Here is a 17,302-nt window from a genome sequence, read left to right as displayed (position 1 = left end):
TCAAATGTCCACAACCCACAACCACCTCAAAAATTTTCTTCCTATTAGTCATAATGACAAGTGTAGACGACGACTATGGATTGCGCACATGGGTGGGGGTGGAATTTTTTCCGAACATATGAATAACAATTTTTTTAAAATATACGAATTGATAAAGAGTGGGGATTACTCGGGATGGCGGGGTATGCGTCACACTCTAGATTAGATTGAAGAGTGCACCTGGGACATCTTTAGTCAGTGCTTTAGAGGCCACGAAGCAATTTCTAGGATAGACGAACGACGCTCGCGACGACGCGCTGCGACGCACACGACAAAAAAATACACAATACGACACCACGCGCCATTTTGCCATTTTCTGTGTGTGCAGTGAAGTGAAGTGCTACTAAAATCTTCAAAATTTAACCCTTCTAAGAAGTAAGTGCATGTGCGTGCCTTTAGTGCAGTTCACTTGTGCTCTCGCGAAACTACCCTCTGGATACCAGCGGACTGAGGATGTCCTACTAAAACCACCGATTTGACGTATCTGGATTGCACTACAGTAGTTTTACCCTACAATTGACATTATAAAACTTCATGCAACATTTTTCCAAAGTAAGAACTAACATTTTGGCCATCAGTTAACCAATATTGAAATATTGTCTACAGCTGATGGGCCTGCGTTCGGATGATTTATCATTTAGTAACATTTTAAGTTGCATGAAAGGTTATAAAGTCCTTGCAAGTCTTTTACTTCAAAAAATCGATTTCAGTCACATTTTAGTAGTCCTCATTTTTCAATCGTTTCAGTTTTTCAAAATCTAACTGCTGTGTTTTTGTGACATTTCTTAAAAAATAATTTTAATTTGAGTACTAAGTATTACATTTTTTATCCAATTGTCATAAAAATGATCAAGTCTAAATTTATAATGAAAATGTGTTCCAAATTTTTGTTCATTTATTAATAATAAAATTATCAGAGTGTTAAACTTGCTGGCAGTGACAATGGCTTAGAATAAACTTGCGGTATTTTAATTTTGAAAACTGTGGAAATTTGATATGCAATTGATAAGGTTGACATGCGCATTTCAAGCACAGTATGCCTGTAGGATCAACTTGAACCAATCAACTGAACGGTTTTTGTAGGACATCCAGTACGTTCTAAAAGTGAACTAACGTACGTTACATTAACCTCTTTAGCGCTTTTGACGCGGTCAAATGGATTTCGTATAACTCTACTAATAGTACGAAAAACAATCCGATTAACTGCTATTGGTTTGTTACTAACCATCATACAGTGAACATCTAAGAGGTATTTCTGTTTTCCATTGTTTTAACAAAAACTATATCCACTTAAAAAAGTTCAGCAAGCACTAAATAATTACATTTTAGCTTTTATTTTGAAATGTATGCATTAGGTGTTTATTAATATATCTTAAATTACAATAACATAACCCACAATTGCCTTGTTTAGGTCGAAGTGGGTTTTAGCTGTCAAAACTATTGGACCTCATCCATATCAACAACGTATATAAAACATAATATCTTGTTCAACTAATACAAATAATTATAAAATACAAATCAATTTTTGATATAATTTACAAACATTAAAGAAATATTTCTATCTATTTATCGATTTTCTAAATATTTTTGCTAAACGTAATAAATGTTTAGCAAAAATCGAGATTTACTCATTTTGAAATTGAAAATATCTAAATTGTGAAGATTTAGATTAGCTAATCTTATTATTTTATATATGGGATGGCCAACTTATATTTCGAAGTTCAAGAATATATATATATATATATATATATATATATATATATATATATATATATATATATATATATATACGAAATATGAAGATTTGTTTTTTACTCTTTTATACAGCGTCATTTCGAAGATACCGCTGTTATTACGATCCTATTTTAAAAAATTAAAAGCTCTATATAATTAAACAAAAACCATTGAAAGTTACCCATTCATTGGCAAAGTGTTTGATATACAGGGTGACACAAATGTCGCACCGACAATTTTCTTTCTTTAATTGAACATGCCATAAGTACGACATTTTAAAATTCCTTCAATTTTACCTGAATATACTTTCAAAAAACAAAATTTAGCTCACTTACGTCCAGTTTCATCAATTGGCAAATATTTTTGCTCAAGCTAATCAAGCTGTATATTAAAAATTTGTATATTATAATTCTATTTCTCCAAATTTAATATAGGCATTCTCAAAAACATTAAGTTAATTAATCCTGTCACTTTTCGCTCAAATACATTGTATTTTTTTAGATGTGTCTCTTAAATATTTTTGACAACCTCGTATTAAAAATTCCCTTACCTTTATCAGTGAAGATAATATATTTTTAAATAAATAAATAAATAAACATTTTCATAGATGATTGTTAGGATAGGTACTTTGAATAAATCAATTAGTCAATACATGTTTTTTATAAACTTTTTTGACTTCTCCTTTTGCAGAATATTTCTACCATTTTTGCAATTTAGTTTGATTTTATTTTCCATAATATTTGTCCAGTGTTCTACTTTTTTCTTTTATCTGTTTTAAACTTTTATAGTAACATATTTTATTAATAAGATATCCACCCAACGAGGGCAAAGATGATGTATATAAAATCTTCAAAATCTATCATGTAAAAAAGAAACAAAACTCATTCTGGTTTGACGAAACATGGCTGCCCAATTACCATCTTATTATTCACCTCTTCCTTTTTATTATCTTTCTTTTTATTATGGTGCCTTCAACAGTCCAGTCCAATTTGGTTGAACAAATCAATTTTTTGTTTAGAAAACTTGACACTTGCAACATGGTAGTGGATATTTATATAAACAACATTCTGGCAGCATTCATTAAAATAATTAAAACGTGTACATGGGAACTAAAATATATTCAGTTGAGATTTACGACTGACTGCCCAGTGCATAAATTAGGAAGTGGAAATGCTTTTATTTGTTTGCAGAAGACTAAAAAGTTCAACAAGTGAAAGGTGTGAATTTTATTTCAAAGCCATAAATTATTCCATGTGATTGTTTAAACCAGAAATGAATCTTTTTATGGCTTGTTAGCACCTTATATACAAGCCCTTTTATTACCTGGTAACAACTGTATCATATTACAGAAGGAAACCGGTGTTTTTTGTCATTGTTAACATTGGGTCTTTGGTACAGGTATTTACGATTTTCCATTCCAATAAATTTGAATTTAATTTATCTTAACTTTCATGAAAGACTTTGAGATCTTCTTTATTAGCTATTTAGTTTTGTTTTTAAAAAATGAATTAGGTTGACGAATAAATAATAACAAATTAAAAATAAGTTCAGTATGGTCTATCTATCAAAGAAATAATATATTTGAAGAAAATCATGATTTACTCTATTTATATGAATATTTAATTCTGTGCATAAACAATTATTGCACTGAAATTTCTAGTGGAAAAATTTGGAAATAAATTAATTTTCCCTATTGCCTAACCTTTATTAGATCCTTACGACTGCTATGAAACTTTAAATGGGGGGTAAAATAACTTTTTCTCATTTCATTCTATTTGTTTATATCCTGTTGTTATTTCCCTTCGTCCACTCGTCTCCTAATCGTTATGTGCTCTCATATATGGCTCTTTTCGTATACTATTGAAGTTGATTTATCAATACATTTTGTTTTAATAAAATAATACTTTATTATGGGTCAAAATTATTTTAATATTAAAATAATTGATGTAGGATTACGTATCCATACTTTTAACAAGGTTGAACATCTAAGGGATAGAAAAGTAATATAGAAAAGAGGCAATATATTATTTATTAATGATGAACAGAAAAAGAAAAATGTGTTAATAACTAGATACGAAAGGCAGTAGTTAACAAAACGACTAAAAATAAGTGGTGAATACTAGTTAAAAAATAGTATATCATAAACAATTCTCATTAAACATAAATCAGGAATTATTAGACATTTAGTTTGAAGTATATCTTGTTTCGATCTTATTAATCCAGAATGTATTGATGACCCGTTGAAAATTAAAAATTTTGCAAAAGATCGCCTAATGAAAAAATAGGTGATCTAATTTTGCGCGCTCCATGTGCCAAGCGTTATGCACAGTGTCATTTTTGTGACAGTGGTACAGCAGTGACCCTATTTTTGCCGAAACAAAATTAACTTCTGAAATTGTGGGAGGCTGAAAGCATTAGCGCCAACCTGTTTTTTATCTTTTCACAAAATTGTGGGCGGTGAAAAATAGAGCTCTTGAATTACTTGGTTTTACAGTATTGGAAAACTTCTGAATGACATGCCAATATTTTATAACTTTCTCTTTAATTCTCCAGATGTTGTTTTTGGATTATTAACAACGTTTCATATTATATATCCCTATTATATATTGTGTAAATTCTTCTACCTCTACTACAGGCATCACTATCTATTTTTTATCACTCCACCGCTTTTGTAGATCTAAAACTATTTTGCCTTCACTGTTCCAGTCTTTGCTTTAAATCTCTTTAAATATTTTCTACTAACAAGACTTCTTTAACATACCGTCGATCATCAAGTGACATGCTTTTCTTCCGAAATCTGTCTGAAATCAGACTGATTTCAGACCGAAATCAGTCTGAAAATCTACTGATTTCAGACTTGAAATCAGTACTGATGAAATTAATTTAGACTTAATGAAATCAGGTCTTAGTCCTGGACACTAGCTGCACATGCAACCAAAAAAAATTAAAATTTCGTAAAAGAAAAATAGTATCATAGAATAGTAGCTGTGGGAAAATATCTAACACCATATTCCGTAAGAAAAAGTCATAAAAAATTTACAAATAATTGGAGACAACCAACACATTAACTTTTAATTAATGAACAAACTCATAAATATATAAAATGATAAAAAAAACATTTTCAAAATAGATTAAAGTACCAAGAATTACATAGGAAAGTGGAAGTTCGAACAAAATACATTATAATAATCATCGCAATATTGCGACGAAGAATCATTAAACAAAAATCGCGAAATACGTTTGTTGATTTTCAAGGGGACCCATTTCTATATAATAACACGATCGAGCATGAAGAGACCCTCAACCACGACTAGGTCTTGCGGCTTTTATGGGGAATTTTCACTTTACACGAACCTTCAAATTCTCGAATGGAAATTCCCCTTTTGAAAAAGTCTTGAAGTTCTGTATTTAAATACACTTTCAAAAAAATCTCACAGTTTTTTTTATACTGTAGCTGATAAGTTCTTCACACAAATTATATCAAGTCCTTCTTCTTATTGCGCCATCTCCTTTCGAAGGTTGGCGGTCCAAGCGGATGAGCAATCAAACCATCTTCTGGGGTCTTTTAGCCTTGAGTTCTGGCGTCTTCGTACTGATCTTTTATATTAAGTCTAGAGAGGTTAAATCGAAGGATCGAGTTGAATAGGTTGTAACAGTTTTTCGTAGCAGATCAATCAATCGAATGTTATAATTGTTAAAGAAGAACTCGAGCCCTGGTACTATGTCCTCCTCCTTCTCATTCCTTGAGCCCTGGTCAGAGCGTGGTCTAAAACTTATTAGCTTGCTGTCTCCGTTTGCTGCGATCCAGTGCCATATGGACGGCTTCATGTGGGGATTTTCCCACCAGAGTCTTCATTTGGTCTGCTCTTCGTGTTGGAGATCTTCCTCTTGATCTTCGTCCTTCTACCTTTCCTTCTACTACTAATAGTTCCATGGTCACCATTCATCTAGCTATGTGGCCTACTTGTTCAAAAATACCAGGTTTTGTTATAGAGGACAACTGGAAAAATCAATTAGTTTCTCGAGAAAGTGGACGAACCAATTTGGGTTACATCGTTCAGAGTTGGAAATGTCTTCATCATGTCTCTCAAAATCATTAACGCTTAAGTTTTTATAGGTGTGAAATTTATACAGATGACAAATTCTGAAAACATTTTGTGATATATCTTGATTTAGCGAACACTTTCAAAGTCCAGTCAAGTCTAACAGTCAGGCACTAAAGTCGTTGAAGTGATTCCAAAATCAAAAAATAGCTCGCAGCTATTTATTGACTAACGTATGAGTGACTTTACAACTACTTAATAATTCATGAAGAATTTATGGTTTGTTAGCAAATTTTGAGTTGACATTGTTGGCTGCGGATTGGTAATAATTTCAGTTTATTTTAGCTAATTATTTAACCCAGAAAAGTTTCTGCAGTGTAATTAATTTAAGTTAGGCTCTTAAAGTAGCAGTAAACAACATTGTTGTCAACTCGCATGTCAGATTAGTCTAATTGGACATTGCGCCACTCTAGTATCTTACTTTTGCAAAAGTTAGTCGGTGACCTGAGCTCCAATAAGCAAGAAAGCTTTTGTGAAAATAGTTTGTATAAACCTGCTAAGAGAATATCATCAATTAACTAGAAGTAAGTCATTGGCTATAAGAATATACGTTTAAAGAAGTTTCTAAACTTTAAAAATTTATAAAGCCAGTTCCAAATTCGGCATAGTTTCAAAAAGTTTACAGGGTTATAGGTCTTTTTGGTGATAATTAGGTATACTTACATTTTTAATTAAAGTATTTCGAGTTTACAAGTTTGATTTTATCCTGAAATAAACTCTTTTTATAGATTGTTTTTGTATATTACCTTTCTAACTGGAATTTTTTTCAGGATTGTAAAGACGAGTAGTTTAAGTTTTAGATGTGCATTCATATGGTTAGCTATTGTCTCTTGATCTATCTCTTCCTCTGGATGCTTTCATCTTTTTGCTGTTTAATAGGTGTATATAGAGACTGAATTGCAATTCCAGTAATTTGTATTTTGTTTCTTTTTACCAGCTTTTCATGCTTTTAATTTATTCGTATTATTATCAAGCCTTTCATTCTTGGTAGAATGACTGTGCCCTCTTCTTAGAGCTCTTTTGCATCGTTTATTACGGTGAATCACTACGAATTCTTTCTTTTTGACATATTGTTCTGTGTCCTAGTTTTAGTTATATTTTTCCATTCATTCCAATTTTTATTTTAGATAGTTCTCTCCAGTTTCTGACGTCCATTATTTAAAATTTTTTTATTTAAAACAATTCTTTATAAAAGGAATATCTATTCTAAAAATACCCTTTCGGGTTACATCACACAACGTTTTCGGACTAATAAGTCCATCATCAATGCAGTTACCAGATATAAATAGTGAAGCCACTAAATGTATGGGTAAAAACCCTTTAGCTGATGTTAACTGTGTTAATTATTACATATTTGTCGATAAATTTAAATCATGTTGTTGTTTTAAACATATTTACTTCATGGTAACTATGGGACCTCGATAGCAACTTAAGTTTTGTTAGGAATGTTTATCATAATATAAACGATCTTAAGACTGTTCTATAGAGACTCTCTTTGATTTTTCGTGAAATGTTGAATGAAATTGCTTTCTTTTCATGTTTAATGATATTTCCATCACGTCAATATATATTACAAAAATATTCGCAGCCGTTTGGATTTTTTCTGCTGCTGGAATTTGCTTATGTTTGTTTTTACGGAATCTAGATTTATTGATATTATACTCATCGGTTTTTGATGAAATATCTATCGCCATCATTAATTTGCGTGATCAATCGTTAAATCGCTGTAAACAGTCAACCAGAGTCAAATTTCCAGTATACTATTAAAATTTAGAATAAAAATAAATAAAAATTTGGCAATATTGGTTGTATAACTAGGTTTAAAATAATAAATGGTACTCAAAATAGCTAATAAGCCATCAGATACTCTGACATCGACATGACATATTACTTAAAGTGTTTAACTCTGAGAAAATCATCAAAAATTAAATCCACAGTTGTCAAAACTATTTTCGAACACGACATACGCCAAAACAGTTATTTTTGTAATATAAAAATCAACGGTGTTGTTATGATAAAATAGTGAGTAAATACTGTCAAAAAAGACTGTCAGGTTAGAAGGGACAGCTTGAGTCATTCTAAAAACTTCGTTTTGAGTGTAGCAATTAAATCAAAATAGTCAAAAAATGTATATACCTTGGGTTGAATGTTCCTTATATTTTTTAAATATAAGTAAGAATGCTAAAATATAAGGAACCTTTTGGTATATTAGATATGATGTGCAAGGTTAAATTAAATATTTGAAAATACATCATGAAACTATAGAAAAGCATAGCTCTGTTCATATTGGTGTATGGTGTTGGGATTTACGGAATAATATATTTGGATATGCAGACAATTGATTAAGACCGAAAAAATTTCAATTATTTCTTTAAAACAGTAACCCATACGTACTTGAGAACTTCTTATGGCTTTGCACAGCTTTCCTTTGTATTTTTTAACGAAACTATATAAATAGACACTGCGCTATAATTCATACTCCATTTTAGAACCTTAAGCAATAATTGTATTACACTGTCATGTAACGGCATATCTTATTTAGGAAATTATTGTCCATTAAATCAATATTCATTTTGTATAACTCGTATTCTTAAAATTGCTTGGACTGCAAAAGTCTCAAACGAAGAAGTCTTAAAACGAACTAGACATGACAGAAAGCTTATGAACACAATTCAAAAAAGAAAAACATCTTATCTTGGCCACACACTTCGAAACGATAAATAATCTCTTCTACACGTCATCACGCAAAAAAAAGAAAAAAAGTACAGAGAGGAAAAGGCTTGGAAAGAAAGAAGAAATCTTGGCTAAGGAATATCAGCGATTAGACTAACCTCAGTGTGAATAGATATTTCCCGTGGTACATGCACTCTAAAGCATCTAATTGAAAAAAAGGTAGAAAGAGGAAGGGCAGTACACTTAACATTTATAGACCTACAAAAGGCATACGATATAGTTCCACTAAGTTGTAGGTAGCTATACAAACTTTTGATATAGTAGTGATAATTATTTGGTATCAGGGATAAGTATGTCCAAGCAAGATGGGGATTGCAGTAGTTCAGTCAAAATCGGAAACAGTATTTCTCAGGAATTCTATATACATAAAGGCTTAAGACAAGGGTGCTCATTGGCACCAACTTTATTTAAAATATATTTAGAAAAGGTGTTGAAAAATTGGAGAAAGAAATGGGAATTACCGTAGGAGATGAAACTTTGTACACTTTACTCTTCGCAGATGATCAGGTTCTGATAGCTGCAAATAGAGACGACAGAAGTAATATGTCTGCAAAATTACAAGAGGAATACTCAAAATGAGGCCTTACAATAAATACAAAAAAAACTGAGTACATGGTAGTGGTTGAAGATGATCGACAAGATTTTATTGTAGGAATATGCAAAATTAAGAATGTTTATTCGTTTAAATACTAGACAGTAAATGGAAAAAGCCACAAGCCACATCGGAAGATATCACAAATAAACTTGGGCAAATAAAAGGGCAACGGGCCAACTAAACTTGTTGCCGTGGAGTGATAGAATTTTGAAGAAAACAAAATGCTGTACAAAACAATTGTTGAAAGCATCACTACGTATGAAGTTTATTCTAACATTTATGACTTGTAACAGTAAAGCAAACTACTGTCAAATTTTATCTTATCTATCTTTCTTGTCTGGATCGAGTTCCTTAGTTTTTTGATGACCGAGGTTGCGTTGTTTTTTTCCTTGTCTACTCTGTTTATTTGTTCATAGTCCATTCTTGTTAGAAGCTAAGCAGAGATCAGAATATCGGGATAAAATTAGATAAAATTAATGAACATCTAGATGTCTTCCGATATTTTGAGTTAAGCTGTTCTTAGCTTGCCCTCTGACGTACTCACTTCACAAAATTAGCGATCACGACTGAGCACGAAAGCTCTTCCACCTTGACAAGGTCTTACAGCTCCCAAAGGGGTATTCAATGACTGAGTTGTAGTATAAAGCTCTACCAGATATAATAATAATATTATACTTTTTTTAAATTTGGTAAAAATACAATAATTTTTGTGAAATGAGTCATAGTTGGTGGTGTTAATTTCTTTTTTGACTATTTTGTCTTTGATATTTTATTTTTACCTAAAAATGTGTACCGTGTATGCTCTACACATGGTTCAAAAAACACAGCCGTTGGGGAGAGTTTAAAAATAGCACAACGCATGCCACTATCTACATTATAACGTATACACAGCACCTGCAGCAATAAATTTGGTAAATCATTCTCATAAACCTCGGTGAACATTGATTGTATTGTAATGTGCAAGAAATACCTATAAAAATTTTATTACCCCGTGTTTTATAGCTCGTGTATTATAAAATTAGAAGTAATGAGAGTTACATTTTTTTTACTTGCTCCATATAGATTTCTTTTTTTTTTGACGAAACTTTTTAGCAAAAATACATAAAATATGAAAAAAAAAAAAGACCAAAAATATCAAATTTTGCTTCGATGTACTAATATAGTTATAAAGCAAATTGGTATAAAATTATGTTTCCTCTTTTCTTATTATTGCTAATACATTTTAAACAATTATCTTCTGATTTATTCTTACATTCGTGACCTGTAACAGTAACGCAAACTACTTTTATCTTGACAGTGACAAAAATTACGTATAAAATTATTAAGACTTTACCTATCTTTCTTTATGTGTCGATCTTTATCTGTATATCTTAAGAAAAACCAAAAACTACTACTACTACTACCAAAACCGACTAACTACTTGCCGTCTCAGGATCTCAGGGTACTTACATACAAACAGGTACAAGGTCAGGCTTCTACAAGCATCATGAAACGAGTCGATCAGTCAAGGTTATATCAGTAGATAATGGTAAATCCCGTTTGAGGGAGGCCAGTAGACCTGATGGTCTAGAGATATGGTTGGCTGTATCCCACGCATGACAAAAAAAATTTATTTAAAAAAATTCCTTTATAAAAGGTATAAAAGGTTTTCGGAAGTGGAGTCCTGCGTTACCATGTGACCAATTCCGTTTATTACTTAAACATCACAGTTTTTAAATATCAAAAATGTAATTCAAAGTTAACCTAACTACATCTAAGTGGCTTCAAACATGTAAATCCAGATAGTATTGATGAAGGAATAATTATTCCGAAAACGTTCTGTGAAGTAATTCGATAGAGAATTTATATTAACTTTATAAAGGAATTTTTAAAAACTTTCAAATTACAATACCAAAACAGGAGTACTGGGGAACTGGTCCGTCAGTTGTGGCAAACTCAACTTGATATACACACGGCTCCAAAACTGACAGAGATGCAGGGATGGTATATATTCCGTACAACCAAGGATGGAATTCAGTTAAATTTGGACACATATGTGACTGTCTTTCAGGCCGAAGTTACCGCTATAAAAAATTAAGCTATATACCTAACACATCAAAAAGAAGCACAAAAATAGAGATCTATTCCAATAGTTAATCAGTTCTAAAGGAAATTAGTTTCACTCAGGTTAATCCCGAACTTATCTGAAACTGTTCTGATGCCTTTTATCAGCTTGGAAATCGAAATATGTTGACACTACACTGGATACCAGAGTACTACGTTTACCGTACAACGAGAAAACTGCTGAATTTTCCAACAAGTTTGCCGAAACCTTTCTTTAGAATTGCAAATCTCAGAAAAGATCAGTCATCGATGAGTTGCAAAAGAAGTTTCTTAAACGCTAAGGAAACACTAGGAAACAGTTCGTAAAAAGACACTTGGCCAAATTCATAACATACTTACTGTAGGCACAAAAACATTTGAGTCGTATAGTCGTATAGAGAGTTATGTTTCGAAGAAGAAGAAACTGCATTAGAGGTCTCATGCCATTGTGAATGCATTACAAGACTGCAGTTTCTAATAGTTTGTAAAAAACCAGACCCCGTCAGGTTACATGAATAGTCCTCAATTGTAATCTGAAATTTGTGGTGTGTTGGGATAGTGTTATGAATTATTATCTGGTTTTTCGCAGGCTTTACTATCCATCGTTTAAGTGGTTTTCCCACTGATTATCCTCCTATTGGGAACCGTCTCTCGCCGTGTTTACTACTCTGTTGTCATTCGGCTTGTATGATCGTTCCACTCTACTCTTCTATTTCTTAACCAGTCCTTGATGTTCTTTTCTGATGTTCAATTTTTCTAAGAGTTTTTATTTCTGCTGTTTCTAACTTTCTTTTTGTCCTGTGGCTCTGTTTGCTCTATTCACTTGATCTTTCACTTCTGTTTCAAGCTTTCCGTAACTAGATAGTGTGATGCCTAGATATTTAAACTCCATTACTTGTTCTATTATCTGAGCTTACAGGTCTAATTTACATCTTAGTAAATTTGCTGCTATAACCATGCATTTTGTCTTTTAAAATTTGACTGTAATGGTTAAATGATATATTAAATATGAATATAATTCAATAAACTATTAACTACTAAAGTCGTCCTTATAACGCATCTTAAAAGTATAAGAAATACTAGTTTAAAGTCCTATATCCAGCATAATAATATGATTGATTGATTGATTTTTTTGATTCAACTAATGAATTATTCATTAGTTGTTTCGTTGTGGATACTTTCGCTCGACTTAAAAAATTCTTGTTTTACTCTCACTCCACATATATTTATTATTCGTTGACGGTTCCTATAATCAATCTGAAATATTTCCCCGATCTAATTAATTATTGGCATGATCATATAAACAGATAAAATAAACATGTTTGACTGGGATAAAGTTCTCACTGTGTATTTGTGAAGACTAAATTTAGCATTACTAAGAGCGGTTCATTTTTACTTTAAAAATAACCCCACATAGACAGACAGTGCTGCTAAATCTCCTCATCTTGTTTATTGATATACCTGGTGAGATATAATTTGTCGAAAATCAAGAGGCTGAATCAGCATGCTTACGTTTTATTCCGAGATTTGGTAGACTAAACAAAATAACGAAACTAACATGTTCAATTTGATCTATATTGTTATTTCTAAGCAACAAAATACACTAGGCAAATGGTAAAACTACTGTATATTATTTCGGCCGCTTAGAATAGGCCATAAAGAGTAATAATCGGCAGAATTCGATAGAAAGGTCCATCGATACAGCGTTTGCCTCAGTAATGGTTGCATTGTAAGCTAGAAAGGCACTTACATCATATACTTATAATCCCACTAGACTCATTTTTTTAAACCCTATACGACGACATCCTAGGTGTGAGAATAGCAACTTCCTACTAATATTTATAGTGATCAAACTTTGGAAAAAACTTTAATTTAGACAAGAAATTATTTAGCCTTTAATTTTTAATAGAGGCCAATTCTATTCTATTATTTTTTGTCCCCTATGAGACGTCGATGTAGGGTTTTCTCCATTCCTTTCGGTCCCTGGTCAATTTTTTCATTTGTCTATTGCTGCCTATTTGGAATATTTCTAGGGTCGATATTTTCCTGGATATTCCTTTCCTTCTATATATTATTCTTTTTGATTCGTATATTCTTTTGACCAGCCTTCCTCTCAGACAAATAAATTAGAAATTCACAAAAACACTTAGAGGAAAAATATCTGGTAATAGTAGAAAATAAAAAATTTTAAGAAGAAAATAACAAAATGGAAAAATTTAAATCAAGCAGGACAGAGCAGTGGACACCATTAAGAAAAGATACCGACTACTAACGACAGTTGAAGAATTCTACGTATATATATTAATAGACAGAAGATTTAGAAACAGCAAAAGAGATGAACTCGTTAAGACAACTGAATAGGTTGGTTGAAAAATAACCATATATAAGACTAAAATGAAGACACGTTCGGTACTCAGCCAGCAAATTAATATCAAAGGAAAAGAAATAGAAGGTAAATATAACTGGTACATGACCTTATGATTTGCAAACCAAACGCGTGAATTGAAAAGACGAATAAGTCTTGGATAGGCAGTATATTTTTCAAGGAACACAACACTTAGCGATTACCCATACCAAGGAACTACAATATAAAAAAATTTGCGATTAATATTATTGTCTCGATAGAGACTTGTCACAGTCGCTTTGAGGATTGGTTCGAATCTGTATAATCTGTATAATACAAGAGCCATATTCCGCCATTGAAATTGAACCGTATAGTGGTAAGCTGAACTGGCCATTGGCCATGCATCCTACTTATAACACGTATGGTCTGTGTCGTTAACACGCTTATTTTCTTTGATTTTGTATGCATTGTTTTATCGTAATTTCATAATTCTATTAAACAATAGTTTAATTGAAGGATCATTGTGCAAATTTTGCATATTATATAAAAAAAAACCAACCCAATGCAGCGATAGTTCGTGGAGAATTAAAATGAACCACGAGCTGGATGAACTAATGCAGAGCGCAGATATTGTCAGATTTGTAAAATCACAAAGACTAAACTGGCTTGGTCACCTAGAAAGAATGCTAGATAATCGAGCTGTAAAAGTAGTCCAGAGATGGAAGCCCCAAGGAAACAGAACAAGAGGAAGGCCCCGTAAAAGATGGATAGACGACGTAGAGAGGGATCTTAAAACCATGAACATCAGGCAGTGGCGAAGGAAAGTATCCGACAGGGCAGAATGGAAGAACATTGTTAAGCAGGCCAAGACTCACAAAGGGTTGTAGCGCCATTAGAAGAAGAAGAAGATATAAAAAAAAACCTAAAAATAAAAACATAAATAGAAAATTGCAAGTAATAAAATGTGATGATTTTTTTTCAAAATTTTCATTAGTTATTTATTAATTTCTGCTCCAAAGTGAAAACAGAAGTTCTTTTTAGAAATATATATACGATTATACGGTTTAATGTTGATATTGGAAACTAAAGTTAGAATTTTTGTTTCAGGGCCGATTTCATGTCATCTATATCGAAGTAGAAGAGCAATAGCATGGGAGTGGCAGAGGATTTCGCTCCCAGCTTCACGCAAAAGCCTCAATTGAGGCAGGAGGACGATGGAAACAAACTTATTTTCGAATGCCAGTTACTGGCTGCTCCGAAACCGGAAATCGAATGGTTTCGAAGCGATATACCACTTTCAGAAGATAGTAGGACTAATTTCAAAATTCAATCCATAGGCACCAACAAATTTTTAGTAGTACTCGAATTAGATGATGTTATTGAAACCGACGCCGGCCTTTACAAGGTCAAAGCGAAAAATACCATGGGGGAAATTGCAGCCTCTATCAATCTCAACTTCAGCCGTAAGTAACAAAATATTATTTCATATTCGAAAACCGTTTACAAAGAATTTTCAAAATTTCAAAACCATACTTTGATCTTTCAATACATTCTATTATATTCTTTTGATATAAATCTTCATGATTAATTTTTAAAAAGGTGTCACAAAAAGTATCGCATGATTAAAAAAAAAAAGAAAATTATGTATGAATTTATAGTACAACAATTTATAGTATACTTTTATGATTTTTTTTACGATGTATATTCCCCATTTTTTCCGAAAGCCGTCTGTTATAAAGCGGTCGTACCGTACTTCAGCCAGGCTTATTGTACATGTTCCATTTATTCATGATATCCATTCCAGGATTCTGTAACCCCCCACCAACTGGTATAGGTCTAGTTGATGTGTAGAATATGTTTGTGGAGTCCCTTAGCAACTTCCTGGTTCTAGTGTTTTACAGTCATGCAAAGTGTTGTTGATTGTATCAGACTCTCAGTCATAGAGTCTTCAGTTTAAGTCTTTATGAAAAAGCTTCATCGTAGGAAGGTATTGTTTGACTGGCGTATGTGCAGTAAGGAAGACTGCTGAGTCGGAGCTGATTTCTGCTTATTTTCCGCAGTATTTCAGCCCTATGAGCGCACGTCCGTCCAATATACATTTTACCATGTACTTGACCGATAGAAGCTATGTTGTGTTCGGATTAAGGCTTTTCCGGTCGCGGCCAGTGCTTTTAGGCACTCTTAATACCGTTTCTGGACCGAAATATTTTGTAGCTGATCCTTTTGTGGAAAGCTCATCAGCTATTTCTTGACCATGTATTCCCCGATAGGATGGCACTCATAGTAATGAAATGTTATGCTCTGCCAGTTTATTGAGTTTTTCACGGCATTCCCTATTTGTGCATATATTGATCCGATAAGTTCAAAAGCTCTTGTGTTAATTTTTGTGCATAATGCAAAAATACAGAAATATATTCTCCTGGTGGAAAAAAAATGTTTACATTTCTAACATCTGTAATTCCTGCACCAGACCTGTCTACAGTTTTAGGCCCGTCTATGTACTAGCTGCAACTCTACTGTCTGTGTAGTGTGTTTTGGTATTGAAAGATACTTTGCATTGGATCTTATCTGGGTACCATATAGACATACGGTATCCATAATTCCGTTAATGATACTACTACGTAATGATCTATCCGTTACGTTTTGGCCTTCTACCTTATAACTATGTAAAGAGAAGGCAGGTTCAGTAGAACATGTATAGCTGTTGTTGGTATCCCCTTAGAGCCCCTGAATTCTAAGACAAGCAAGTCTTTACACCATACTTAGTTTGAGGATGGTACTTTTTTACTGCATCTTTGGCCACCATAATATTCATGCGTGTGTTATTGTTGGTTTTACTACCACATTATGATAGCAATATAACAGGTCTGGTTTTAAACCCCACATTTTTCCATAATTGCGTCTGGCTACTTTTAAAGTATTCATAACATTCTTGGTTGTTCCTTCTATCTGCTGATTCCAAGTAAGTCTCTTGGCTTATGAAGCTAGTAATACACAGCTAACGCATTTTTTCTGGAAAAATCATTAAACAAAAAAGGAAGTAGTGATGATTTTTTACCATTTACTATAGCGTTCTAAAAGTTCTTGTGGACAGTATCTTAAAATTGTCGTTTAAGAGTATTCTGTGAGGCTTGCCAAATTACAGAGATTTTAATAGCACTTTATATGGAACTCCTGAAGGTCAGAGACAAAACAACGCGCGTCCACATATTTCCAGGATAATAATAATTTCTGTAGCTTCCTATTCAAGTTTTAGATTACACAGCGATTAAATCTTATGGAAAATATTTGGAGCAGCCTAGAAAGGATATAAGAACTCCTAACATTGTTCCAGAAATATTTGTTGAGCTGGAAAATGGTTTAAGAGAAAAATGTAGAGCGTATTCAACTCTGTGTGTACCTCTAGTACAATAAGAAAGAAATGGATGCTTTAAACCTTTTGCACACTTATTAAAGCTGTAATAATCAGCACAACCTTTTCATTGCATTCCTCTCAGGCGATACTTTTTATGACCAGTGTATTTTCAGATTTAGGTTTATCTGTAGGAAATTTTCGATCTTTCTTCTGCAAATAAACATTAAATTCGTCCATATACTTCCACCAACCACCAACATAGGGCAAAACAAATTCTCTTCATGCTTGAAAAACTGAGCAAACATAATATTCAATTT

At 32.5% G+C, this 17,302-nt stretch overlaps 1 protein-coding gene across 16 annotated transcripts in view; it reads left to right on the top strand.

The window, feature by feature from the left end:
• Positions 1-212: 212 nt before the first annotated feature.
• Positions 213-17,302, top strand: part of bt (projectin protein bent) — a 105,983-nt gene continuing 88,893 nt past the window's right edge. For 14 of the 16 annotated variants that reach the window (XM_072545705.1, XM_072545695.1, XM_072545702.1 and 11 more), the window contains exons 1-2: positions 213-414; positions 14,738-15,093. In XM_072545705.1, the coding sequence (XP_072401806.1) occupies positions 14,781-15,093 (313 nt within the window). In that variant the 5' untranslated portion in view covers positions 213-414; positions 14,738-14,780. Of the gene's footprint in view, positions 415-1,269; positions 1,289-14,737; positions 15,094-17,302 lie in introns of those variants that run through there. The other 2 variants (XM_072545703.1, XM_072545689.1) reach the window with 2 other exon arrangements.

Source organism: Diabrotica undecimpunctata, chromosome 10 (assembly GCF_040954645.1).
Source record: "Diabrotica undecimpunctata isolate CICGRU chromosome 10, icDiaUnde3, whole genome shotgun sequence".
Taxonomy (NCBI): domain Eukaryota; kingdom Metazoa; phylum Arthropoda; class Insecta; order Coleoptera; family Chrysomelidae; genus Diabrotica; species Diabrotica undecimpunctata.
Note: the sequence above shows the minus strand (reverse complement) of the source record. Positions and strands in the feature narration are given on the sequence as shown.